Consider the following 26,931-nt stretch of genomic DNA (forward strand, 5'->3'; position numbering starts at 1 on the left):
TCTCAATCTACCTCAAGGGAACGGAGTTGGTCGTCAAGTTTTGAGTTCAGTTTTCCAGCCACATACTGGGGGAAATTTTCTTGAGTGCTTCTGTAGGCCAAGAATATTAATCGATGGACGAACACTGGCTCCATATATATCTCTTATAATTTTTTAACTTGAAATCATTATTTCAACCAAAATGTACTTCAGGTAATATTATTTTTCGCTCAACAAAAAATTCGCCAAATTATAGATATAAAATTTCGTGGAACAATGAAGGTTTTGTTTTAATTTGAAGAGAAGTAGAGGTTTGAATAAAAAATAATCAACAAATTAAAAACTATTATTGCCAAACTCAGTTTGAAACGTTGGAAAGGCATGAAGAAGTAAACAATGAAGTGAGATTTGCAGTGAATTCAAACCTCCACTCTAGTTAACAATTTTTTTTAATAAGCTTATTTTGAGCCACAAGAGAAACATAACTTGACTACATTCGCAAACAAAGAGTCCATTATTTTTATGACCCTTTTTTTCTTATTTTTTAAAAAAATAGTTTAGATGTTAAGTCATTGAACAAAGTTGCGTGTTCTGATCTTCAAAAGCGCTTTTATCTATTTCCAACATCTCCTCAGTCATTTTAATGTTTCCTCTAAGCTTTAAATTTAAGGCAAAATCAACGTATTTTCTAACCGTCTTCTCTATATATCATTAAATATTTGTATTACCAACACTATAATTCTATCCAGAATAAAAAAATTTATATTTAATTGCACAAAAAAGTAGATAGTTTTATTTCCATTCTCAGCAGCACAAGAAAAATCAGATTTGCCCACTGCATATTGTAATCACATAAACTGTTGCGTAGTAGTTTTAAGAAGTTACTTCTGTCACTCAGAGGTGAGCAGGTGGCAAAAGTGCAGCTTTGGTGTCAAGCAGAGTTTCCGGCCCACAAATGATGTTGCCAAAGTTTTTAGCACCCATCAGTGCCTCGATAATTTGCATATCCGAGTCTTTTTGCTCCACCTCTTCCAAGGGTGTCCAGGTCAAGTCGCATTCCAGCCGATAAGAGCCTTGAAAGTCGTGCGGACAACTCTGGCCCCACTCCTGCACTCAAGTTAAAATAAATTTAGTGAAGGGTTAAAATAGTTTTGAATCATTCTAACCTCTGGCGAAAGCATGCTGAAGTACGTCTGTCCCGAAGAGCGTTTGTACAGGTGGTAAATCTTTCCAGGCACCTTCTTAAAATTGCATGCGGCGTGGTGGAGCCTCGTATTGTCCTGGGCCTCCTGCAGAATTTTCATGGCCATCTCCTGCAAGTGCCTCACTTGGTCCACGATTATCTTCAGTTTGCTGCTCGCATTTGCTTTGACAAATGTGTCGGCCTGAAGGATTTAATTTTTATCAGAAATGACAGTTGAAAACCTTGAAGATTAGCTAAATCAAATTGAAGTCGGTCTATTTTATTCCCAGGAGCAAATGTACAGGTGAAATCATGGCTTTTTACATGATTTTATCAATTTTGTTCCAAACTTTGACTTGGAAACATTATCAGGTTGGTAAAAACTGGCCTATATTTCCCGTAGGTATTCCTGAGCATCACATTCCGCGAGTTAAAGTGCTCAAAAAATTTATCTCATTTTAAATTTCACTTATCACACTGCTAGCTTGTTTGTTTTCTAAAATTTCCTAGTTAATGAAGAAAAATCGTGAAATATAAATAGACTGAATGGTTCTACTCTACGCAGAAAAATAATTACGATGATCAGCTATTAAGAAAATTCTTTGAGCAAAAAATTAAATAACATGCATTGCTCTTGAACTGCATTGCAGCTGTTTAGGCCCCGCAGGCTTCATGTTTGTTTATTCTCATTTAAAAAATCTGCGTAAAACTCCGCTTTTGTCTCATGCAGTGCATCTATTAAGCTGCTCCTTATAACATTTACATTTTATTACGTTTGAGAATTTAAGAGGCCAGACAAATGAAATGGTATACTTTTATGTATTTGTTTTGACCTAATTTTCTTTGAAAAAAATGAACTGAAACAACGTACCTTCTGAATTTCTTGGGCCATGGTGACCAAGTCATTGGGGTCACTACGTTTAGCAATGGCAACTGAATCCAAAAGGCGGATTCCATATGGTGCAGGATTTCTCTCCACAAGAGTTACTGTGAACAACATTATTATGTTCATTGACAACAAAATCGAGGAAAACAAGTGACAATTTTTCACATGGTCAACTACTAAGTGAGGTGTGTAAACGTCAGTCAAAAATTTCCATAGATATTGTACCTTAAAATTTTATTTACAGTTTGCTATTAGATTAATGCATGATCAATATGCAACTCAATTTGTCGATCCATTGAGCTGAACAACTTGACTCTCGTTTTCAGACTTTCACCAATATGGACCTGGCAGCATAACATTCATATTTACGTACAGCAAAAATGCTGTTGAGTAAATTTTGAGCACATACTTGATTTTCTGATCATAACATAAGAATTCAAATGAAATTATGTTTAGAAACAACGTCGATTAACAGATAAAAACTGATTATCTTCTTTTTAAAAATTAGATAATTTGAGATACCATAATATTGTATGTATTTGTTGCGTTACTACACAGAGCATTTTGATGTTTACATAATGGGGCTACACATAGAATAACGCAGTAGGTTAGTTGCAGATGGAGGAAGATGAATGTTTTACCAATGCTTTTATCAGTCTTTATATCAAACGAATAAAATTCGTTAATTAATTATTCTAAACCCCAAACTTTGAATAGGCTGATCTGGTTGTTAGAACAGGCTTTAAAGTCTAGCTTGACAAAGGTTGATTTTGCCTTGAGTGGCGTAGCATCAAATGTTTTTAATTGTAACACAGCACATTTTGCAGAACCGATCACAGGATTTTAGAGCAGAGGTCTTCAGAGAATCTCTGCGAGTAGTGACGCATTTTCTTCGTCGCCTCCAGGCGATCACAGTTGAAGATGTCGCCCACAATTTTGGCCACCAATTCTGGCAGCAGAACCGAGATGCACAAATGACACTTTCCAGATAAGAATTCGTGTTGCAGATTCATCTCGTTCATAATCATGTTCGCAAGCATGTCTGTGTTCTTGAAGCCAAACATAAAGGTGCCAGCGATTTTTGGCATTTCGTGAGGCGGTTCAGTCTTCTTGAACATCTTGTACAGCTCGCACTCAACTTCTTCGTCCAAAATTGCCTAGAATTATTAAGTTTTTACTCATTTTGTCTTTCTCCGAGCATGTTTTCCCCAAATCAATAATTCTGAGAGCAAGACGCAAGATGCAGACCTGGAGGTATTCCTGGTTGAATTTGAACATTCGCTGGAAGACCTCCTGACTGGCGGTGTTGATGGCGTTGCCGTCCTTGTCCAGTCGGTACTTCAGGTGAGCTGAGTCCGCGGACCATTTCTTGCTAGGATAATTTTTCTTGACTGCCACGAAGCGCTCTGGTATAGTTCCGCTCAAAGGTAAGGTGATTTCGTGGCACAGCGACGCGATTTGCGAGAGGGACACCGTCATCCTCTTCCCTATAGATATGCACACACACTCACAATTTTCAGTTGATGACACGCACTTAAAATACATATAAAACACATTTTTTGTTTGATAATAATATTAAATTTCTTTCAACCAGAACTAATTTATGTAAATTAATATGGCCAATGGTGTATAAAATTATATAATGCAATTATGTTTTTTTTAATATTATGTAACAACTCTGGAGAGGTCATATTGAACGGAATTACAATGAGTAAAATGTTAAACGATAAAAACGATGAAAAAAATTTGTTGGTGTAACGGGTGGAACTAACACTCTCGTTTTGTTTCATGATGCTCACCTATGGAAGTGTCGAACTTCTTGTCTTCCATGTCGGAGAGTTTGCTGCGTTTCGGAGAAATCATTCACACTAAAGCGACTGGGGTCTGAAAATTCTTCAGGGTCAATCCGGGTTGATAGCAGAGGTTATCTACACAATTAGATTGTTTATATTATTATTGTGCGAGAGGGTGATGAAAAATATTTCCTCACCGATTCTGTCCTTGATCGCTGGCAAATTTAAATAATAAATAATTCGATCCGAATCCCAAACTACAACTCGTATTTTGTGACAAATAAAATCCTACACGTGCACTCGGCACACAAGCAACAACAATGCAAAAACACCACCCAGTTTGTGTCCAGCGCCCAGCAAGGCAAACCAAACGCAGTCAGCAAGAAAGCAGTGTAACTATAAGACCCAATGCTGGCAACAAATTAATAGCAATGAACAATAAACAACATTTTTTTCTGGTAGATCTTAGGTTGTGTTTTCACCATAAACATGCAATGTGTATAGTACCTATTATATTTAATATACATAAACTCAATAATTTTAACTGCTTACGCTTTTTGAACTACTTTTTTTTAACAAAGTGAAGAAAATTACAAAAGTTAGGAAACAAAATTGTTGGCAAGACTGATATGATTTTTGAAACAAAATAGTGCTTTGCCTCCCCGTCGCCAGCAGCCTCCGTGGCGCAATCGGCTAGCGCGTTCGGCTGTTAACCGAAAGGTTGGTGGTTCGAGCCCACCCGGGGGCGTCTTTTTGTCAGTGTTCTTAAATGCTAGTAATATTTTTAGATGAAAAATACAGATGAGAAATAAAACACAAACACCGTTGAAATATAGTGTAGTGGTATATTCAGAAGAATAATCTTCACTACAATGATACACCCGTTTCATCTACTTAAAAATTAAATTTTTATTCATTTATTTAGTTAAAATGAACATTTTATTCATTTATTGCTATTTATAAATGAACAACAAAGATTTACAAAAATCAACACCTAGCCTGGCGAGTGTTAAGGAGGAGTAGGACTCTTAGGCTTGTACTCCCTTGCTCCGAATATTGAACTTCCGACCCTGACATTTGTGCTCCCAACTTCAATCTGAAAAAAACACAACACCTCTTTCAAAAGTCATGCAATTGATAAATTAAAACGTCCTCACCGCATGTTCAAAGTCATCAGACATTCCCATTGAGAGTTCCACCTCTTCCATGTTAAGTCCTAATTTTTGGCACACATTTTGTCTGCACTTAATCAGAACCTGAAAGCAAAACAGAAAATAAATGATCTGAAGTTTAAATTTTTTTAATTAAGAATCGCACCTGGAAATCTGGATTAGGGCCTCGGGACAGGTCATACCCATACTGGCCAATTGTCATGAGTCCAGCAAATTTCAGGTTGGGACATTTTTCCAACAAATGGCTGACTAGGTCAGGAGCTTCCTCAGGAATCAGCCCACCTTTCGCTGTAAAATTCATCACACACTATCAGCCATCACTGATAGAAATTGCATGATTTTTTTTATATGCGTGCATTTAAAATCTTATCGTTTTTTATTAAGTTAGCAAACTGGCCTACCTTCTTCTGCACTGGTATTAACCTGCACCATGACCCTCAAGGGTTCCTTGCCAAACTTGCCCCAGGCGTCATGCAAAGCTGTTGCTAGCCTTGCTGAATCCACAGTCTCCACCATAAACAAGTTGGGCGTGTTGATCACTTTAGGAATTTTGTTTCTTTGCAGGCGCCCGATAAAGTGCCATCGAATGTCAGGGCATTTGAGTAAGATCTGAAAGGAGCCTCAATATTATTCAGCAGGAGATAAACAAAACAAAGTAAATACCTCAGGATCATTGCCTTTCTGATTTAGCTCCTGAACGTAGTTCTCACCAAAGTGTCTCTGGCCTGCTTCGTAGGCTGCGATGACAAGCTCATTCGGTTTTGTCTTGCTCACAGCCACCAGCCTTGGCAGTATTGAGGATAGCTCCTGTTCACATAAAGAAAATTATTTACATGAATTAAAGACCTGCGCAGAGGTTACAGAAAAAGAGCAGTTTGCCGATTTTTTAAAACTTTATTTTACCTGTGGTCTCCTCTTGCAGGCAGCTTCGAAACGCTCAAGGGCATTTTTTAACCCAGTAACAACAAACTCCGTCATTATAAAAATCGTGCAGAATTAGTCACTAAAGCAAATTATGATAAAATTGAACTTTGGCCCAAGGCCTTGAGGTTTTAGACGCAACGCAATAGAATCGTTCTGCTCTGTGCAGCTTCCAGTCCTTTCCCTAATTTAAGGCTCTGTGCGCTTTTCTCTTGCTTCTCACTGCTTGAAAGTGGCAGCCAGTGGTAAAAAGGAAGCAACTTCGTCAGTGAACCTAGCAAACCAGACAAATGTGCCGGGCTGCCAATGCCAGGAGCTGGGCTGTTAAAATCACTACGATGTATTATATAAATCACTTCATGCCAAAATAAAAACAGCACCAGCTGTTACCTAGTCGAAGCTGGAGTTTAGAAAGGAGTTAAAATGTGCGCTTCAAAGAGCAAAGAACCTTGCAATTTGAGAAGAACAATAATAATTATATCGTGCAAAGGGAATTTATTAACACAGAATATGTAAATTTGTTCTATATTAACATCCGTTATCAACAAATTAACTCTGAAATATCTCATGCTGTGCAATTTATCCCTACCTCCTCATTTAAGTCCCTTTCAAAAATGTAAACAAACATAGAATCTACCGCACCACACGTGCAGTGTCTGCCGTCTGCCATCAGTTTTGGCAATATTAAATATTGTTTCAAATTTTTATATTGTTTGGCAACTTTTAAAGTTTTTCACGCAGCAAGCACTGAAACCTATAATAACCATGATGAGCTGCAGGACTCCTATTTATGTGCAACTGCGTTTGTTCTATTATTAATTATGATCGTTAAATATGATACAATTAAAATTGTATCATAATTACATAAATAACTTTGTGTCGTGTGTTCAATCATACTTCAACAATAATGGCATTAAGGACACTGCTTCCCAGTCTTCCAAAATTAATTTTATTTTCTTCGGTAAGTATAATACGAATTATTTTGTTTTTACTTTTCTGTATTTTACATTTGTTTTGATTTTGCTAAAATTCATCTTTTCAATTTGTGCTTTATATAATACATATAATAATACATACATGTTTATTATGATAAAAAATCGTTCAAAATTATTTTGCCAAATATTACACTTACGTAAAATTATGTTTTTTTTTTTCGAATTTGCAGACCAGAAATAGCACGACCTTCTGCAAATCATCTCCTTTAAACAGGTGTGTCATCTTAAACACTTGCAGCAATTTTAGAAGCTTTAGCACTGACAATAATTTTATGGTCTTGGGCATCGAGACCAGTTGTGATGACACAGGATGTGCAATCGTGGACAGTAACGGGACCATCCTGGGCGAATCGTTGCACTCTCAATTGAAAGTACACCTCGAGTAAGTCATATAATAGTTTGCTTCACATAATTTATGCTGGCATTTCCGTTCTAACCATAGCCACGGTGGAATCGTACCTCCTGTAGCCAGTGATCTTCACCGAGCCCACATAGACCAAGTGGTGGATGAGGCCATCAAAGCGTCTGGAGTCGACATTTATGATATTGCTGCGATCGCCACAACGAATAGACCAGGTATGTGCTTAATTGGTATGAAAAATGTTATGGAATAATTTTTTTTTCCAAATGATCAGGGCTGCCACTGTCATTGGAAATAGGTCTTCTTAAGGGAAAGCAAATGGCGAGAGAATTGGGGGTGCCATTCATTCCCATTCACCACATGGAGGCGCATGCACTCACAATCCGAATGCTCGAAAAGGTATTTTTCGGACTAGCTAAAAATTCATGATAATTATCAGTTGTTTTATAGGATGTGCAATTCCCATTTCTAGTGCTGCTCGCCTCAGGAGGTCATTGCATCCTTGCTGTCGCACAGCAGGTGGATAAATTTCTCATCCTTGGACAAACCATAAATAATGCTCCTGGAGAGCAGTTTGATAAAGTAAAACAGCCAAATATTTCATTCTTAAGCATTAGTTTTGATTGATTTCTTATCAGGCAGCAAGGAAGTTGAACCTGAAAGTGATTCCAGGTCTGGAAAATGTCTGTGGGGGAGCTGCAATAGAGACCCTGGCGCGGAAAGGATATTCAAGCGCTTTTCCCTTCTCCACTAGCATGACCCAGTATCAAGACTGCAATTTCAGTTTTGCCGGCATCACAATGAATTTATATAGCCATGTGAAAAAGATCCAGAAAAAATTTGGTTTGCAAAATGTCCTTCACTAAAACCTTAAATTTATTTCTCCTTATTAGATTTAGTCGATGGTGATATTTTGCCTGGACTCGAAGACTTGTGTGCCAGTTACCAGCACGCTGTCACCAAGCACATTTGCCAGAGACTGCAGCGAGCCATGGAGTTTGTGGACAGAAAAGAACTCATCCCTCTTGGCCAAGGACCCAGAGCTTTTGTTAGTTATTAAAATAGTTAAGTCAGAAGTAAAAATGATCCATGTGTGTTTCATGTTGTTCTAAAGGTTGTCTCTGGTGGTGTTGCAAGCAACAGATATATTAAAATGGCGATGGAAGTCATCTGCAGCGAGTACGATTACAAGCTCTACGCTCCTCCACCACGACTGTGCACTGACAATGGAGTCATGATCGCTTGGAACGGTGTTGAACGATGGAAGGCTCAGTCGGGAATCGCTGAAAATCTGGATGATGTGGATTTTTACGGAAAGTGAGTGGATTTATTCTGGAATCATCAAAAATAATAGTAGAGGGTCAATTTATATTGACAGGAAAACATTATTTGTGTTGAAAATTTTCAGATGCCCAATTGGAACTGATATTAGTCAGGAAGTTGCTGCGGAGAGCATCAAATGCAAATGGATTAAACTTAAGGCGCTCAGGCAGATGTCGGAATTTGTATACTTGGATGAGGCGCAGAGATGAAACAAGGTGAGAAATGTGGCCATTAAAACACTCACCTGGAAAACATGCTGCTGGGGAAACGGGTTAAAAAGGCCCACGTAGCTATTTAAAAGAAGCCTGGGATAGCTGCTAAAATGCATTCCAATTTTTCTGATTAAAGTTGAAAAAAATACTCTGTTCAGTCAAACTATAACAAACTTAATATGATTATACAAATTGCTAATATCCTTTCAGAAGCTTTAATTTGGTACTCAACCTGACATAATTTTGAAATCAATATTATGCAACCTGCATTAGCAATAAGTTCTGCTAGTTGCCTAAACTAAATTATTTGCTCTGAAAGATAAATTTCATTTGACCATGGCAGCAGTTCCATCATTTAATTTATACATTTGAAGTTGAACGCGATTTTGCTCAGCGAATGTAACATTTTGCCACTGTTATCATCAACATCAGGCACTTTTTAAACAAAGCTTTGTAATATACTGTCATTGCTTTATTTTTATATGAAATGAAAGAGTGGCTGACACTTATAATGATGAAGTTTATTGCAATACACATTCAAAGTTTTAAAAAAAAATAACGTAATTAATTTCTGGACTTGAATGAGACATGCAGGCCTTCCTTGGCATGAATCAGAAAGACGTTAGGGTCCAGCACAACAGGGTACGACGTTTGTCCAGTGGTTTCAAGGTCAAAGTTCTTCACGATTGTCACTATAGCAGCTTTCACCTGGGCCTGAGCGAATCGCATACCTATTGGAATTGATTTTATTTCGAAACTGCTGTCAAACTGATTTGTTAATTTTGATTTACCAATGCAAATTCTCGGTCCTTCCCCGAACGGGAAAAAGGTGTAGGGCAAGCGGCTTTTCTTATTCTCATCAGTAAATCTTTCAGGGTCAAACTTTCCTGGGTTGGGCCAGTACTTGGGGTCGTGGTGTATAGCGTAGATAGGGACAGTCATGGTGGTGCCAACTTCAATTTTCAGGTCTGAATCAGGGAACTGGTAGCGCTTAGTGCAAAGTCGGTTCATGGCGCCAGCAGGGGGGTACATGCGTAGAGATTCTGAAACATTTTTATCGTGTTCCTCAATTTTTAACTTAAATTCAATTCGTCCCACTAATTTTCCAAATAATTTGATTAAATAAATTTATGACATAAATAATTTACCTAGAAGGACTTGATCTAAATAATGCATTTCTTGAATAGCCTCATAAGAAAATTTTTCATCATGTTTTTCCAGTACTGTCTTGATTTCTTCCCTCAACTTTTCCTGCACATCTTGATTGTTGGCGATTTCAAAAAGGGTGAAAGCAAGAGCGGAAGACGAAGTCTCGAAACCATCACCAAAGAACCCTACTGCCTGTGATGTCAGTACATCGTGAGTAAACTCTGAAAAAAGAATGTTCAGTTTCCTTATTAAAAATCCAAACCAATTTTACCAATTTTTGCTTCTTCATAATGGTCAGTTCCGCCGTTTTCTTGCTTCACTCCATTCTCAATCTTCTCTCCGGCGTCAGCGTCCAGCTCTCCTTTTTTCTTCAGCTGAATCAGCAGTTGAATGAAGTCGCTCCTAGTGACGTTGTTTTTTTCTCTGAACTCGATAGCGTCCTTCACCAGCTTCCTGAAGAAGTTGGCTAGGCGGTCGGACACAAATTTCAGCCCGAAAAAATCGCCAACCTGCAATTATTTAATACCGTTTACACATTTTGTTCGATTGGGTGAATGAGAAAAAAAAATAAAATTGAAATAGGGTAGCTTGTGTTGGAAGGTTCTGGAGCAGAATTTGTATCCTAAAAATTTCTCAATTTTAATTGGCAAAGCTTAAGTTGATCAATTCTATCTTTTATCAGATACGATTTTATATTAAATTCTACTGCGAATTAATATTTTAACAATAGCATTATGCATGATTGCTCAAATTTAATACCTTTGGCCAAAAAAGAACAATCATCAACACCAGTCCTCTAACCGGTCCAGGATTGAGCATTTCCATGCCCATTTGGCGGAAGGTGTTGCTTTCGTCTTGCAGAGAGTTGCACTTAACCCCAAAAGCACATGATCCGACTACGTCTGTCGTGAAGTTGGCTGCCATCCTCTTAACCTCGCGACTCTCCTTATTATCAATTGCCCTTTGGACATGCTTCTTCAGTTCTTCGCAGACTTCCTGCATCAGGGGGAACATCGACTTGATTTTGCCCGTGGTGAACGCTGGCGCCAGCCTCTGCCTCAAGAACTTCCACTTGGGTCCATGGATCGAGAAAATGTTGTAAGCTGTATGTAGATTCGCTGATAATTCAATACTCTTTATTTAATGAACGTTGGTCATACCAAGCATGGGATCGACTTTTTCATTAATGTGAACGTCGTTGTCGTGGAAGCTACTGAAATCCTTAACCAGCACATGTTTGATCAACTCCGGATCGCGCACCAAAATAGCCGGGTCCCGCAATTTGTAGTATCCGCCGAATCTAAGAGGCAAAAACTCAAGTGACTGCTCTCTCTGACGCGCGTGATTTATTTTTACCGTTCGCCTTCCAGTTCGTTGTACAGCTTCTGGTAGAAGACGCCGAGCTGCGTTTTCAACATGAAAGTCTCGGCCATGGTGCCGAAAAGGGGTGTCAGCTTCTTCGCTGTGCGAACATTTTTGCTCTGCCAGTAACTGTAGTTTTTGGTGGCGTACCAGTAGAATAGGGCCCAGGCGGCCAGCCCAAAGGCCAGCAGCTCAACGAGCAGCGAGTCAAAGAGCAGGCCCATGTTTGCGAATCTTCAGCAGCCGCGCACTGTATCAAAATATTGAACCTTTTAAAAATTGAAGCACTTTTTGTTATCTGATTGTATATCTTAAAATCACTCAGATCCTTTGGGAACATACTAGACGTACTTCAGATAGCAAAAATTAAGTTGCACTTTTAGCCGCATAGTAACAGGAATAACTGTGGGTTCCGACACTTTAACATTTTAATTATAGTTAAATTTAGATTCAAAACCATATCAAATATTATGAAGTTTTTTATGACGTCATAGTACTATGAAAATCAATAATGTGAATTTAACGGTTTTCGTTTCATAAAACATTATAGAGACAAATATTATTTCACCGTTTTTAACTGTCTTTTTCTCATTCCTAAGGATTTTTATTTTTATAAAACGATGTTTTATCTGAGGGAATAGTGAATAGCAAAATGAAATAAAATTATGAAACTAAATATACCGATTCCTTTATATTGCTCAGTAAAAATCATAAAACTTTTAAGATTTTTGTCCATGACAAATGAAGCTATACCCCACGTACCTCTACAGTCATCAATTTATCTTATCAAGCTCAAGAATTATATTATTCCCAGCAGTTTCAAAAGTTAAATAACAATATAGTATATGCCTACGTGCTAAAAACTCGCCTGCAGCAGATACGTTGGAGGCTCCAGCTCAAGTGAGGCGAATGTTTGGGAGAGGTGCCGAGTGCAGCGGTTAAATCAAGCCACCAAAATAAATATTGCCACTTTATATATTCAGCCCTCTACGCGCCGCTGACTGCTGTAGGCGAACATAAATCTGCATGAAAACGTCTGCGTAGAAGGCTGATAAAAATGACCTTGATACGCTTGACTACAAGTCAAACTGATTTTAGGGTACAGGTCGGTTCATGTAGTTCACTTGACAATGTACACACGGCTTAATTCATGTTTGGAACGAAGATTGCATTATGTTCTGCAAATATCGAGACGACACGTTCATTTAAATATATTTAAAAATAATGAAAATGCGGCTGATGCTATAATATTCTAATTTTTATTCTGTGCTGAAAGTTAAGTACAATAAAATAATGAACAGTCTTACTGCAGCATTATATAAATAACAGGATAAACTGAACAATCCGTTCAAAAATTCTAGCATGAAATTCCCAGTAACAAGCAAATAAGGATAATACTAGAAAGCGGGTTTTTAAGAAACAAACAAAATCCAGTTCACAATCAGATCAAAATTTTCGCTATCAAAATTTAAACAAGTCGGGTCTGATCACAATTTTTTGCTGTCAATTAGCAATCACATCGAATTCTGGTGGATCCAGGAGAGTGCCTGGCGCACTTGCTGTAATTTCACCCTGCTCAGGAGGCTGGTGATCAGCTGATATTCAGGCAGGGTGCGACGACCTCTGTTGGAAAATGCCGTATTTCCTTCGCACAGAACTTTTGTAGCCAAGGAAAGCAACCACTGCAACACCTGCAGAAATAAAACACATTCCAACTTATTCCTAACGGTACTACTACTGCTGCTAAGAATATAAAAAAACTGGTCACTTTATAGGTTTCCCTGAATTTTGGAGCAATCATATGAGTACAAAACTACAAATAATATTGTAATAAAATAACTGAAAACTATCATAAATGAGAAAAATGGAATATTTTTCTTTAAAAATTTAAGGATGTCAATGCATTTCTTATAAGAGAATTAGTAGACAATACAGGCATGTAAAATTACTTGATTACTTGAAGAGACGCAAAACGTTCAATTCACTCATGAGCATTAAGTTATATTATGTCAGGCGTGATCCAATTTAAGTCAATTTGGAAGAGCCGCCAATGAGAACAACTTGGCAATCGGTGCACTCTACCGCTATTTGACACATTATATCTTATCTAACCTCATTGCTGGATGGAGCACTCATTTCGCGAGACTTCAACCACTCACTTGGCGCCCACAAAATCAGTTGGCTGATCGTTGCTGCTAACTCAGGCGATGGCCTCTGCAATGAATTGTTTACTTAACTTGTACAAGAATGAGTTAATCTCATACCTTTGACGGGTTTCGGGACAAAATCGCATAGACCAATGCTCTTAGAGGAGCAGGCATGCTGTCGGGCAATGCAGGCAAGTCCTCCTCTTTGTAAGTTCGGTTGTACAAGGTTGCACCTTTGCCAGCAAAGGGGTTGTCCATTCCAAACAGCTCGTAAGCCAGTGTTCCAACAGACCATAGATCAGCTTGGCTATAGTTGATAGTAGAAAAAGGCCCAGGACGAGCACATGCCACCTGACAATCATTAAAATAAGAGAAATTATAATTTGACAAATTCAAATTCACACAATAATCATTTTTATCTAATTGTGTGCCTAGAAATGATGAAGTTTAGATTTCCAATTTTAATTTACTAGCCCAGCTCCAGTTTCTTTTAAGTTCAGTTTAATTGCTTTGAAAAGTCTTTGCAGATCATAAATATGTTGGCAAAGATCCAAAAGATTCAACGAAATATGGGATATCGCTGATAATTTTACCTCTGGAGCCATGAGTGCTGCATTACCGCCTCGGTCGACATGTGGAGAGGAAAATGGTAGATTCATTCCATGAGACGTGTCAGCCAAACAACAGCCAAAATCAGACACAGCCACCACAGGACACACATCGTCACCTTCGACCAGGTCTACCAAAACGTTGTCACTCTTCAGGTCCCTATAATGATGAGTTTGTATAGGTATATTAAATTATTCCTTTCCAATGGCACTGACCTGTGTGCAATATTGTTCATCTTCATGTGAGCCACAGCTTCCAGCAGCTGGGCAAACAACAGCTGACCCACCCTGGGGGAAGGAGGATTTTTGACTATGTAGTCCCTCAAGCTACCATCGTATCTGTTAACATAAGAATGAAAAATTTGGCTCCAGTTTTGATTTTCCCGTGAGCCGCTTTACCGTTTCATTATCAGAAAGAGGCTCATGTTTCTACCGGAACCAGAGGGGTTGATCCTGGCAGGGAGTGCGTCAGGGTAGAGATCCATTGCGCCAGGTATATCGGGAATGCGGTCAGTGAAGACGCGGTACATTTCCACAATGTTCGCGTGGGGGGAGAGACTAGACAGGCGACCTGTCGCGGTGTAGTCCAAGACCTGAAAATAAACACAAGCATTTCTCTTTCAATGGTCCAAAAATAGGAATCAACTACAAAATACAATAAATCAAGAGAAGATCAATGTGAGGATTAAATGTTACCTGGATCACATCGAAATCCCTGCTCCAGGCTGGAACAGTCTCCCTGAGCATCGCATGCAGGATGGAAGAGGCGTTCGATTCAGCGTCGTAGTTGAACATCATCTTGACGGCAAGGGGATACTCATATATTGAGTTCGAAGAGTCAACATGCGCATTTCCATTGGAAGTAGAAGCTTCAGGATTTTCTGCAATATCAATTTTCTTTAAGCATTTTTTGAAATGAAATAAAATACTCTATTTAATTAAAAAAGGGAGACTGTGACGTTCTTTTAGGTTTGGTTACATTTATTATAAAACTAGATATTATCTAGTTTATGAAACGTCGATTTGATAGAAATAAATCCATCTTCATACCATAAGAATGCACAGCAATCCGTCAAAGTAGCTTTCCTCGATTTTCTCATTAAAAAATTGCGTTTAAATGTTTTACAAAATTTGAACAAGAAGCACAAAGTTTAATCAGCCGGAATCTCAGAGTTTGTATAACTCAAAAGGTCTAGGCCTGAAATTTTTAAAGGAGCTAGCTGCCGCTGGCAGCACTGGCTTAATTGAATTTTTGGCCTGGCGGCTGGCAATTTTTACAAGCGGCTGGTAAAATTTTAAAAGTGAATTTTTTATGATACTTTGTATTTTTTGATATTTTGATCAGCGGCTAGCGCAGATCAGCCAAAGTCGTGGCAGCTGACTGTTAGGAAAATTTGGATTGCATGAAAGAGATACTAAAAATGCTGATCAATTCAACGATACAAAATACAATTCTTTCTTGTGAATATTATTTGCTTGACAACAGATAATTTTTATTTGTTAAATTATCTGCTAATCAAATATAGAAAATTAATATTTTAAGCTAAAATAGATGCTTCACGAGTTTGTGTTTTGTATTTAAATTTCTATTATGTATGACTGAGCAAATAGTTTTGCTTTTTAGATGTCTGATTGTTCAAAAGCACAATTTTACGTACAAAATATCAATAATAACTAGTTGCTTATCACTATTGTTAACTGAACAGTCCATCAGATATAAGTTATCAATATAAAGTCAGAGATTGAAATTATGATCAAAAATGTTACGGTGACACCTTAAAATAGATTGAAGACACGAAAAGTCTCAATGTCGTGAGTCGGAATGACAGAATTGAATCACTTGAACAAGTGTTACAACATAAATGGCAATGTTGCAGATATAATAAAAATTTAAATACCGTTTCTCCATCTAGCTGGGTAGACAACTGCGCTGCAACCTTTGGCCAGAGGTTCCGGGCCGAACTCCAGATTCGCCAGGCCAATATCAGGCAAATCCTCGTTGAAAAGCTGGTTGCTCCTTAGGTTTTTACTACGGTTCACTGCATCCTAAAACAAAACCAAATAAAATTATTTAAAAAATCTTAACCTTCCTCAAGGTGGCAAAATATACCCTGATTTCCCAGCAAACGGCCTCAAGTTGGTCGTCTTTAGTAATAATCCCGGTTCCAGAAGCGAGGCTGACCCCAACGAGTGCAAAGAAAGGTCTCGAATCGCCGAAGAGCAGTTGCCTGGTGACCTTGCGGCGCAGGTCAGCGGCCACCGAGTGCGTGACCCTACTGAGAACGGCATCGACGACGACCCTTCGCGCCTGCTGCGTCACCTGCTGCACCAGGGAGGGCCTCGGCTGCGGCGCTGGCGGCCCTGGGAAGGGCTCGGCCGCTCGATTGAAAGAGCTAATCTTGCTCTTGTGGATGTGCCTGACGAGCTGTCGACCATTTTTGAACAGCCGAACGGCTGCCAGCCGAATCGACATCTCAGACTAGATGCAACCCTGTTTCGTCACAAACTTCGACTTTCGGATGCTCGCACTTGCATAACAACAAGCCCAGTACAGTAGCTTGCGAATCAAACGTAAACACTCGCACTTCAAAATGCACCAGCAAATTGCGTGATGCAAGACAAGTTAAGTTGCTCGGTTGTTTTGCTCATGGCAAATAGGGGGTGTGGCGCCTACCGTGTGTCATTATTTGTAAAATATTTTTTCGCAATTTTTTTTACAAAATACATATCTCTAATTGTAAAATGCGACCGGAAGCAATCAATAAATATTCTAGAATTAAATTGTAAAACTTTCTTGAAATTTCCCCGACTGTCCCCAATTTCTCCTCAAAGCAAAGAAGGCATGAAAAGTCGTAGTTTGATTGTGTATACACAATCGGTTTTTTCTTTAAAGTTGATACCATTATTCTGTTGGGTTTATACTTATTAAAAAATATTTATTGATTTTTCTGGTTAAAATTGTTTAAAAATTAGTGCATAAAATGCTAAAATTCAGATTTTGTATTAGTTAAATTTATTCAAATATTTAAAGAAACCGGTTAACATTTCTCTTTTACTTCACAGCTGTTGTGCCGTTCCCATTGAGAACCCCAATCAGAAAGGCGCTAAAAATCCAGCCGTCAAAACACAAACCACCGATTTGTTATTTTTTTTTCTGTCCTTAACTTATTGTTTGTGTCATTTTCATTAATAGTCAACCATGTCACGTGTCACCATTGAGGAGAAACGAGTTCGTATGTTGGAGATTTTCCACGAGTCATTGGACGTGTTCGAATTAAAGCAGCTGGAGAAAATTGCGCCGAAGAAGAAGGGAATCGTTGTCGGCTCTGTCAAAACTGTCCTTCAGGTTCGTCACAATATTTACGCTCAATTTTTGTTAAAATTCATCATGTTTCATTTTAAACACGTCACATCTCTGTTTTTTCGTCTGTATGTGTTGATTTCTTAACATCCATTATTTATTATATTTTAATTTCAATGGCTCTTCCAGGTTCTAGTTGACGATGGACTGATTGAGACGGAAAAAGACGGTGGCCTGGTCTACTTCTGGTCCTTTCCGGGCAATGTGACCAATGTCCTGCTGAAGAAAGTCGAGCAGAAGAAAACAAGGCTGCAGGAATCGCAGAAAAGAATGGACGCCCTGACGGAGAAAAAACGCGCCCTGGGAGAAAGCGAGAAGGGTGCTGCTGAGCGAGATGAAAAGCTTGCCATTCTGAAAGAGCTCAGGACCAAGGTCACCGAGCTGGAGCAGGAGGTGCGGGAGCTGCAAGAAAACGACCCTGAAACCTGCGAGATATACAAAGCTGCCGCCAACAGATGGGCGGACAATGTGGACTCTACAGTGTCTTGGCTGAGGGACAAATTCGGACTGGAGTCTGCCGCATTGCATAAGCAATTCCGTATCCCTGCAGAATTTGAGTACTTTGAATGAGTTTTGAATCAATTTTTTATTTTATTTCGGTATTAAAAAATAACGAAATGAATAATTTTCTCTGGAAGGATCTCACATTATGGTTATTAACCCAAGCTGTACGCAACTAATTTGTAAATAACAAATAAATATTTTTTAAATTGTAATTTTGTGGATCATTTCTATTATCAATGATTCAGGAAATCAGGAGTCTTCATATTTTAATATTCAGGGTTTCATCATTAAGTAGTGCTTCTTTGTTTCATGCAGGCCAGTTGAAAAGTTTATAAATAGTTTAACACAGTCTCTTTTTATTGTCTTAGAAATATCAAATTGTTGTGTAAAAGGAGACTGTTAACTTATTTCTGAGTGTTCTTATAAACTTAAAAACACATACATACATTTTTTAGGGTTGGACCAAGGTTTTTGTGGCCTTTTGCAGGCACTGTTTGAATTTAAAAAAAATTGACTGAAATCACAAACAATTTCAAGATTGTAAAAAATTGTAAAATCAGTGGGTTCTTAAAATAGCGAAAATTTAATATTCAGGATATTTAAAGGGTCATATTGATATGGATTCCACGAAAATTGAGTGGAAAATCAATCATTTCTAATTTTTTAATCTCGCCTCTTCTAACTTTTGTTGAGTTTTTAAATTGATGGCCGAGTCCAGTTTGCTCGGTAATTTTTACGTCGTAAGATATAAAAAAAATCAAACCCATATTATTTTATTGATTCTCGTGGTAGAACCATCTGAATAGGAACAAAGAAATTTTTTTGAAGTAAAAATAATTAGAACTATATCTTGGTAAAACTGGATATAAAATCTCAATTTTTGTGCTTAATAATACGCCCCAAACGGGACCCAAAACATTTTTTGCAGTTTTTTTAAACTTCATCGAAAATTTCCAACCCTTAGTCACAAACCTATTAAGATTTAAATTTTTTTGCACCTTTGCATGGTGCATCTGTACCTGCGCCGGTAATTTTGTTACTTATTGGGATTAAAATTGTTCAAATAAGCTAGCACAAAGTGCTCCGATTGTTTGGTTTGAAAAAAATTTCATCAAAATAAACTTTCTCAACTTGGTTAATATCACCGCCGTCCTCAGACAACACTTCTTTTCAAGCCTTTTACATTGATGACTCTTTTTAATTTAACTTTGTATGTAGCCCTGGAACGACTATTTAATTTATTACGGTTAAGTTTAAAACCAAGTTTAGTACAATCTTCAACCTATAAAAATTAAATTGTAAAGAATGTGATTTCAAATTTTATTAATTAATTAACCGCAGAATTTTGATTTACATTCCACAGCTCTGTACAACTGCTAATTTTATAAATGAAACTTGAGCTACAATATTTCAAAACATCCTACCCATCTCTATCCACAACGCAACTCACCGTTCAATCAAAATTAATTCAATCTATTGCATGATGTTGCCTGCACGGCACGATTGTGATGCAGGTTGGCTGCGTTATGCCTGCAGGCGTTAGGAAAACACGCCGATTAAAGGATAAGCATAAATCAAAAGACGGAATAATAGTTTAACTTTGGATTTTGCGGCACACATCGCGCATTTCGCTGCATGTTTTGATGACGGCAACAACAACACCGCTGCCGCCGCCGCCGCCGTCTATTAAATTATGTAACAATGGCAAGCAGTAACACACACACGGTGTAATCCGATAAATTTCCCACCGCCCGGCCGCGATGCTGGCTGGCAATTCGTTATCGACGCGGGGATGAGGTGCCTGCACACACCTTTGATTTACGGGCGGCGTGTGTGCATTTTGATGAGAGCGGTCGCGGGGGCGAAAAATGGGTCACAACACGCGCGCGGACACACCACCAAATGTGCCGAGAGGCGATTTTTCGCCGCTGCCGCCACGCATTCCCATGGCAACGTGCGGGCTGTTGGTGCTGCAGAAACACCGCAGCGTGCGTCGAAATGGGGCCACCGCCGAGATCAGGAGGCCGCACCTGCTGCTGAGGCCATGTCGGCCAGGAGCAGGGGCCCGCGGCCCGAGGAGCTGCGCCGCCAGAAGGAGGCCGCCGAGGCCGCCGCCAAGGTCCACACCGCCTGCATCCTGCGCAGGGGCCGCCTCCGGTCGGTTGCACGTCTCCAGCGCCGCCTTCGCCAGGTGCTCCTCGTTCTCACCGATAGGCTCTCAGGTGAGAACAAAATAATAAACTCTCCCTTAGAGAACAATCTTCCAGATTTTAAGCTTAATTTAGTACATATAATTTTCCCAAGCTCCTGTATGAAATAATATCGATAGAAAAAAATTAAACATTAATTTGGCTGTGAGTTCAAGACAAATTTTCTTCATTTAGTTGCTTGTAATTAATTATTTATCTTGTTTGCACGGGTGTAAAGCAAAAATGTTCCGTGACTTTTCAAGGAGTTACAAAATTTTTAGTAATCAGAAATCATGTATGTATAAGTGTCTAAATCAATAAAAGAATTCTAACCCTCCACACATACAATTATTTTTCTTAAAATTCTGACATTCGCTAGTTTCATCCCTTGCCTACCCTCTAAAAATTTTCCTCGATAGAAGTTAAAAAAATAACGACAAATAATAATCGTTGCTTACACAAAATATAGACAACAACCAATTTTGAATCAGGGAAAGTGGCGGAGGAACTTTTGTGTGAGAATTTATTGTGATTTATTTATGATATCCTGTAAAAAGATAACTGTCTAATTAAATTATGTTACTAGTAACACGAAAGTTTACTAATTAGGGATATTTATTTGTGGAGCATTTTAAATATATATTCAAATTAGTTCGAAAATAAATATCTTTCAACAAAAAACTTAAGTAGAGTCGAGCAGAATCGTTAAATAAATTCTAAGGTAAATTTCAGCAATTTATATGCCTGAGTTAAATTTTATTTTTATCCTTTTTAGAATTTGTAATTGCATTTATTTACAAGAAGGTTTTTATATAATATGTATTTATCAGTTATAGCAATAGTGATTTAAAAAATATCTATATTTAGAACGAAATTGCATTCAGAGCTTAGGTATCTCTACGTTATTTTAAAACGACAGTGTACACAATCATGCAAAGCAACCGTTCACTTTCTTTCCCGTGTTTTCCATTGAAAAATGTCGATGCCGTCTCAAAGGAGACAGTTGATTTCAAGTCACATTTTTACTCTTCACGCTAGACGACATATGTCTCGCAGCAAAAGCGAGTGTTCTTTCGAGCGAAATTCCCAGCAGATTTCAACGAAAATTCCTCGCGAGCGCGCACACACATTAGGCGCGCTGATTTGCCATTCTCTACAGGATTGTGTGGCGCGGCTCGACGGCGGTGTGCACGAAACGAAATTAATCAACTTTTTGTCAGCGGGGCAATTGTCGGGAAATTTATGGGGGCCAAGTTGAAAGGGTAGGTTGAATGCGGTTTCGCGGGGCCGCTCGACACGCATCCCGCCAGGAGAGCAAGGGGTGACCCCGCGGCAGCATAATGCGGTTGTTGCACACATTTGCACCAGCTGGTGCGCCTCAAACTTGCGCTCGAGTGTGGGACAAGTTCGACTTTAAAATGTTCTGCCGACCTGTTTTTGTCTCCCAGCATGCAAATGAACTAAGTATACGGGAAATGTAATGCGCCACTTGAATATGGAACAGAAATAGAGTCTGCACATTCAGCCATGCACACGCATGGATGGCTATCCTTGAAACTTTGACAGTCACCCTTTATAGGTCCAAGAGTCGAACTGCTGCCAATTTCTTTTAATAAAAATAAGAAAAAAGAGGAAAATAATTTAACGGGGTTGAAGGTGATTTAAATAACGCCAATACACTAAAATGGTGCGAACTCAAAGCTAGATTTTTAATGGCTTGCCAAAGAAGCTGACTCAATCTAAGAATGAGTTTTTATGAAAAATATGAGTATTTTTATTTAAAAATTCATACCTTTAGTGGGCTTATGGTGAATTCTTTACACTCCCAAAAATTACCCAAAATTAATCCCATTTAAGTTTCATTCTTAACACATTTTTCACACAAAAATTAAAATAGTGTTCTTATTGTTATGAATTTCATTTGAGCTTCTTTTTCTGGCCCCAAAATATTTTTCCAGAGCAAGAATCAAAAAGGTTGGAAAAGGTTCTCCAATCTTTGGCCAACGAAATGGATGAATTTCGCCTGCAACAGTCGGAACCAACGGAAGAGACGATCTGTTCCAAATGCACCAACCAGCCGCTGATTCTCAGGGCCGAACTGCTGCTAGCTGACCTCGCCAAAAGCTTCCTTGTCGTTTACTACCTCGGACACCAAGTAGCAGCTGCCGCCGTCAAATCGTTAGCAACTTCAAGGTATCAAGAATTTTTACGAGCAAATTGAATCTGAACAGTTGGCTCTGTCTTGTTACATTTTGGTGATCTGTTTCTTGCAAATAATTCAACTATTAAAGATTTTAATTTAAAATGTTAGGCCAGAATGCGTGGAGCACCTTTCGGTGGGCGTGTGCCTCCTGGCGAAGTCGCTGGCCACCTTGGACCCGGGCAGCATCAACATCAAAGGTCGCACCCTCCTGCTCTACCGAAACACTTGTCCAAACATGCTGGTGCCGTCCCGAAAACTAACCCTGACGCGTCTCCTTCAGCTGGCTGCTTGCCAACGGGCCGAGGCGGCCAGCAGAGCCCTGGTGTCCGCTATCCTGTCATCCGCGCCAGCCGCAGTCAGGGTTCCAGACTCGGAGGAGGACGTCGTCGTCTCCAAGACAGTGCCTCAAGTCATTTCTGCGGACGGCGTTGGCACAAGAATCCTGCACGCCAGGTAATCTAATTAATTCTTCTCCTCATAGGAACCATTGGTGCATTCTCATATTTTCATTTGATTTGTCAAACGGTTTTCAATCGCATATTTTCTACTTACAAATTGTTCCATGACAAGTGGAAGCCCAGGAAAAATTTGCAGCTGTTAAACATTAAAGTTTGTGTAATTTTTAATGCCTCAATGTTAACTTTATTTGGTTGATATTTTGCTCCAAATTATTCGTTATTAGTTAGATTTTTTGGCTAAAACAAGTCATTTTCAAAAGAATAAATGAGTTTCTTTTGATAATTCTTTGGGATTTTCAAATTTCAATGAGGTATTAACAATTCGGAAAAAATAGAACATACACTTTTTTCCAAAATTATAACTCTACAGAATTTTAAATAACATTCCTTCGTTTCGTATACAATAGCTATCAAAGAACTCTAGAAAATATTTATTTCAAATTTTTAATTTTTCAGTGAGCGAAAATTTTACAGATTTTTCCCCAAATTTTGGTGAATTAATTTTAGCTTTAGGTAAAAAATTAAGTTTTGGTCAATCATAAAGATACCTCTTTTGATATCAGAATATCATGATTCGTAAAGACATGTTGTCCGATGTCCTCCACTGAGCTTAGAAATTAATGATTTATTGATGAAAATCACAATTAAATTTTCAGGTCGAGTAATTTCAGCGAGCGTGTGATTGGCAACTCAAGTTTCGAGGTGGCCCGCGAGCTGGTCCAATACGCGTGTCCGCCGGTGACGCTGGAGCGCGAACCGTGTCCCCTGGCCAACCTGCTCAACGACTGCGTCGCCTCCGAACAACGTTTGCCGGCCGCATTGCTGATCGCCGCCAAAACGCACGCGCCGCACCTCGCCGGTCCCGCTGGCGAGACTTTGCTCAACCAAAAGGATTCGAGGTCCAAGGTCATGACCTACTACCGACAGCTTCTGTGGGGAGACGCTGCCACCTTGGCCGACCACGTGCTCCTCTGGTGGCTCAAACCTTTAGGTGGGCACCGGGAGAAACTGGTCCTGACAGCATTGTTAAGTGAATGTTCGGTTTCAGGGCAGCTTTGGTCCGCGAAAAGCCTTTTGAGCTGGCTGCGGAAGGAGGCGAGGGAAATGCGTGCCGGAGAGCCACTCACCTGCTTGAACGCCTTGTGCGAGGCCCTGGCGACGCACCACTCCATCGTGTCCTGGGACGCACTCTTCCGCAGGGCGACCGTTGCGCCGTCAGGACACACTTTTGCTTCCTTGCTGCACTCACTTGTAAGACTGTTTTGCTCCCTATAAATATTTTATTCTGAACTGCCTGTTTTCCGTTTCTAAAATCATTGAGATATTTGATGGGTTCAAAAGTTTATAATTTCAAGGGTGAACTATTAAATAATTAAAATATGAATTAATCCAGTTAGAATTTTTGTTAGAAAATGACTTTTTTTCCGGATATTCAAAGCTCAGTGAATGTTTATCTCTCTGGCCTGATTTTCGAAAGAAACCTTTTTCAAAGTTATAAACTTATTCAAAAACGAATATTACTTACAGTCTGATATTTTCATTTTTCTAACAAACACCCTCCTTTTCATTTTTTCCTAGGTACTGCAAGTGCAGCTAGCGGAAATTGGTCCTGCAGTGGAGCAAATACCAATGTTGCATCGGATGGACCACTCGCTGCACACCTACCGTCTGTGGGTTTTGGCCGCTGGCCGAAGCCACATCGGTAATTGGCACGTCGACCGCTTTGTCGAAACGAGCCAGATCGACGTGGCAGACGCCCTGAACAGCCTCGACCGACTCTCGGTCTGCACTGAGTTAAACTACAAATCATTTTAATTCAGAAGTACCCCACAGATATCTGACGTCTACAATGCTCCACCGTTAGAAATGGTCCACGAAACCGTGTGTGCGAAGATGAGGTGCAAACTCGTGTCTGAGGTCATGGTCAACTTCGGGAAACTCCAGGTTGATTGAGGATATTGTCAGGTAAATTTCATTTCTATTTTACATAATTATCTCCAGCGCACACCTGAAGAGTGTATCGAAGTGATGGCCGCCAACTGCCGCACAATCAGCCTGGCCAACCTCCACATGTGCTTCCCGTCTCGAAGGTACTGGCGTCAGGACGGCCCCCTTCCGCAGTTCGCAAGTGTTTACGTTGAACACTACCTTGGTCAGTTCCAACTGTATTTCCTTAAACTCTGAACTTATCCTCATCAAATTTTTAGACCGCATGCTGAAACCAGTATTGCTGGCGACCAACACGCTACCTACAGATTCGCAGCAAAAAATATGCGGCATGACCCTACGGATCATCTGTGAGGCGTGGCTGGACCATATTTACCAGCTGAAAGTCCAGTTTAGGTAATGTGACAAAAGATTAAAGTACACAAAAGATTTTATTGAAATGACGTTGGCAATAGGATTTAAAGTTATGCAACCTGCCTGACAGATTGGTTGAGCAGGTTGCCTATCTTTGAAATGTCGTGTTCAAAAAATAATATCGTACACAAAAATAATAATGAAAATTTTTAGGATCATAATATAACAGTTGTATAGTTCTATATAATTATAATATTGATATCAAAAAAGTAATTTTTCAACTTAAGCATGTTGCATGGAAGTAACCGCAACAATAAACAATGTAGAAATATTAAAAGTAATGTGTGAATTTTAACGCAACTTTTTTCTGATCTTTAAACTAAATTGTGCAATTCTATCTGTCCAAATTACAATTAGATTATATGCTTAAAGCTTGTTCAAAACAATTTTAAACCAGTTTAAATAGTGTACCAAACCAATGCCAAATTTGCCTAGTTTTTCATACATCATATTCCTGTTCAGTATTTTTTATCTTGAGTAATTACAATAATGTTATTTCATATCAAAATAGAAGTAATTTAAAACTATCCAGTCAACTCATTTTGCGTCGAAAAAATGGAAAATATGCAATTTCTGTGTGCAATCCTTGTTTGAAAACGTTTAAAGGGCAATATAAGTTTATTTAAATAATTTTTAAATTAATTTACGACTTCAATGTTCCTTCTGCCTCTTTCTAGTGAACGAGGCGCGTTGCAACTTCTGGCCGACTTTGCGGCGGTCACCATCTGGCTGCAGGATAAGGCGAACCTGACGCCACCCGTCGAAAAGCATCTGGTGCGCAGCGAGGTGCTGCGCAGGTGCGAGGGCGTCGGCAGGCTGCTGCTGCGCAAGCCTGGCGAGTCGCTCGACCTGGCCACCTCGATCAAGCAGGTCGACCCCAACAAATGCCCATCCGTCGGCACGCCAGCCAAGGACCACATGCCTGCCGAGATGTACGTGCCCAACCAGGAGAAGTGGCTCGAACTCAGGGCCAAGAAGAGAGGCACCACTGGCATCCTCTGCTGTAGATGAGATTTACTTGAAAATGTCGCTTTAGCGAAATGAGTCCATATCGTGGTGATATACAGATTGTGTTTGGGACGAAAGTGTTGTTAATTATACTGTCTGTAACTTGACCTGACAAGAGAGGCTTTACCATTTGAGGTAATTTTCGTATTTACCCCAAGAGCTCAGGGCTGAATTGTTACACGTGAGTAACAATAAATGTCATGTCGCAGCGCAATCCGATTAGATTTTAATACCAAGTTTTTTGGATAAAAAACGAAAGACGACAGATGAGAGGATTGCGATTAACTCAATATTAAAGTCAAAATCAATCAAGTTAATTAATAAAATCATTTACGAAGCTCTACCACTTAAGATTGGATCACTGTTTTGATCTTCAAATAAGATGGTTTATATACAAATACTTTTGATACGAGCAAAATTCATCTGTTTAAAAAGCTTGTGTAATTCGTATGGGACGGTATTTTTCACAAGGAGAGTAAGAGAGATTCTTTTACTCTCTTACTGTTGAGTGCATTCAGTAATAATAATAATAAAACGCCATCAATCGTTCTTTTTACAACCGATGGAGCAACATCTCTTGCAGTTATTTCTACAGTGGCCATTTATGTTTGAAGGTGAAGCACTGCTAAAGAGGCTAAATGGGCCAAAACACCTAGAAGAATGAGTTCCGCTTCTAAATTCCCATCCATAAAATGTGGATTTTTGAGCCATGAATTTCTTGGAAGGAGAAGTTATATGAGACGTGTTTGAGAAGCA

General features: G+C 39.2%; 7 protein-coding genes and 1 non-coding gene across 9 annotated transcripts; 4 read left to right on the forward strand and 4 right to left on the reverse strand.

Moving 5' to 3' along the window:
• Positions 1–764: 764 nt before the first annotated feature.
• LOC135947486 (uncharacterized protein C1orf50 homolog) lies at positions 765–4,228 on the reverse strand. Of its 2 annotated transcripts, XM_065496381.1 has the most exons (5): positions 4,039–4,198; positions 3,848–3,976; positions 2,034–2,149; positions 1,146–1,364; positions 765–1,086 (listed from the first exon to the last, which is right to left on the reverse strand). In XM_065496381.1, the coding sequence occupies exons 2-5, from the start codon at positions 3,909–3,911 to the stop codon at positions 874–876; spliced, it is 612 nt and encodes a 203-aa protein (XP_065352453.1). In that variant the 5' UTR covers positions 3,912–3,976; positions 4,039–4,198; the 3' UTR covers positions 765–873. The 2 variants fall into 2 exon arrangements, with proteins under 2 accessions (XP_065352453.1, XP_065352452.1); XM_065496380.1 differs by lacking the exons at positions 765–1,086; positions 1,146–1,364; positions 2,034–2,149 and adding exons at positions 2,264–3,205; positions 3,297–3,535 and having other exon boundaries at positions 4,039–4,228.
• A 287-nt stretch (positions 4,229–4,515) lies between these two features.
• TRNAN-GUU (transfer RNA asparagine (anticodon GUU)) lies at positions 4,516–4,589 on the forward strand. The gene has a single exon. It is a non-coding gene; the product is annotated as a tRNA-Asn (tRNA).
• A 136-nt stretch (positions 4,590–4,725) lies between these two features.
• LOC135946765 (pyridoxal phosphate homeostasis protein) lies at positions 4,726–6,278 on the reverse strand. The gene is made up of 6 exons (XM_065495128.1): positions 5,917–6,278; positions 5,677–5,820; positions 5,415–5,622; positions 5,159–5,301; positions 4,999–5,097; positions 4,726–4,937 (listed from the first exon to the last, which is right to left on the reverse strand). The coding sequence occupies exons 1-6, from the start codon at positions 5,989–5,991 to the stop codon at positions 4,851–4,853; spliced, it is 756 nt and encodes a 251-aa protein (XP_065351200.1). The 5' UTR covers positions 5,992–6,278; the 3' UTR covers positions 4,726–4,850.
• A 351-nt stretch (positions 6,279–6,629) lies between these two features.
• Positions 6,630–10,459, forward strand: Tcs4 (Threonyl-carbamoyl synthesis 4). The gene is made up of 10 exons (XM_065496379.1): positions 6,630–6,895; positions 7,100–7,311; positions 7,372–7,505; positions 7,565–7,689; positions 7,741–7,872; positions 7,929–8,133; positions 8,184–8,338; positions 8,405–8,607; positions 8,699–8,828; positions 10,047–10,459. The coding sequence occupies exons 1-9, from the start codon at positions 6,842–6,844 to the stop codon at positions 8,820–8,822; spliced, it is 1,344 nt and encodes a 447-aa protein (XP_065352451.1). The 5' UTR covers positions 6,630–6,841; the 3' UTR covers positions 8,823–8,828; positions 10,047–10,459.
• Positions 9,326–12,349, reverse strand: LOC135947483 (cytochrome P450 9e2-like). The gene is made up of 8 exons (XM_065496378.1): positions 12,190–12,349; positions 11,331–11,586; positions 11,135–11,274; positions 10,734–11,077; positions 10,246–10,483; positions 9,974–10,195; positions 9,617–9,868; positions 9,326–9,556 (listed from the first exon to the last, which is right to left on the reverse strand). The coding sequence occupies exons 2-8, from the start codon at positions 11,558–11,560 to the stop codon at positions 9,390–9,392; spliced, it is 1,593 nt and encodes a 530-aa protein (XP_065352450.1). The 5' UTR covers positions 11,561–11,586; positions 12,190–12,349; the 3' UTR covers positions 9,326–9,389.
• A 227-nt stretch (positions 12,350–12,576) lies between these two features.
• Pink1 (PTEN-induced putative kinase 1) lies at positions 12,577–16,727 on the reverse strand. The gene is made up of 9 exons (XM_065496377.1): positions 16,202–16,727; positions 15,990–16,137; positions 14,788–14,972; positions 14,491–14,684; positions 14,308–14,430; positions 14,077–14,251; positions 13,601–13,834; positions 13,449–13,550; positions 12,577–13,027 (listed from the first exon to the last, which is right to left on the reverse strand). Exons 1-9 carry the CDS (start codon positions 16,562–16,564, stop codon positions 12,851–12,853), a joined length of 1,701 nt encoding a protein of 566 aa, XP_065352449.1. The 5' UTR covers positions 16,565–16,727; the 3' UTR covers positions 12,577–12,850.
• Positions 16,728–17,167: 440 nt separating this feature from the next.
• On the forward strand, positions 17,168–18,132 carry LOC135947487 (meiotic nuclear division protein 1 homolog). Its single transcript, XM_065496382.1, has 2 exons — positions 17,168–17,437; positions 17,582–18,132. The coding sequence occupies exons 1-2, from the start codon at positions 17,291–17,293 to the stop codon at positions 18,020–18,022; spliced, it is 588 nt and encodes a 195-aa protein (XP_065352454.1). The 5' UTR covers positions 17,168–17,290; the 3' UTR covers positions 18,023–18,132.
• Positions 18,133–22,142: 4,010 nt separating this feature from the next.
• LOC135945950 (uncharacterized) lies at positions 22,143–26,223 on the forward strand. The gene is made up of 9 exons (XM_065493900.1): positions 22,143–22,338; positions 22,457–22,801; positions 23,463–23,797; positions 23,855–24,057; positions 24,385–24,588; positions 24,640–24,750; positions 24,808–24,958; positions 25,014–25,149; positions 25,845–26,223. Exons 1-9 carry the CDS (start codon positions 22,154–22,156, stop codon positions 26,176–26,178), a joined length of 2,004 nt encoding a protein of 667 aa, XP_065349972.1. The 5' UTR covers positions 22,143–22,153; the 3' UTR covers positions 26,179–26,223.
• Positions 26,224–26,931: the final 708 nt, after the last annotated feature.

The sequence above is a fragment of the Cloeon dipterum genome, chromosome X (genome assembly GCF_949628265.1).
Source record: "Cloeon dipterum chromosome X, ieCloDipt1.1, whole genome shotgun sequence".
Classification (NCBI taxonomy): Eukaryota; Metazoa; Arthropoda; class Insecta; order Ephemeroptera; family Baetidae; genus Cloeon; species Cloeon dipterum.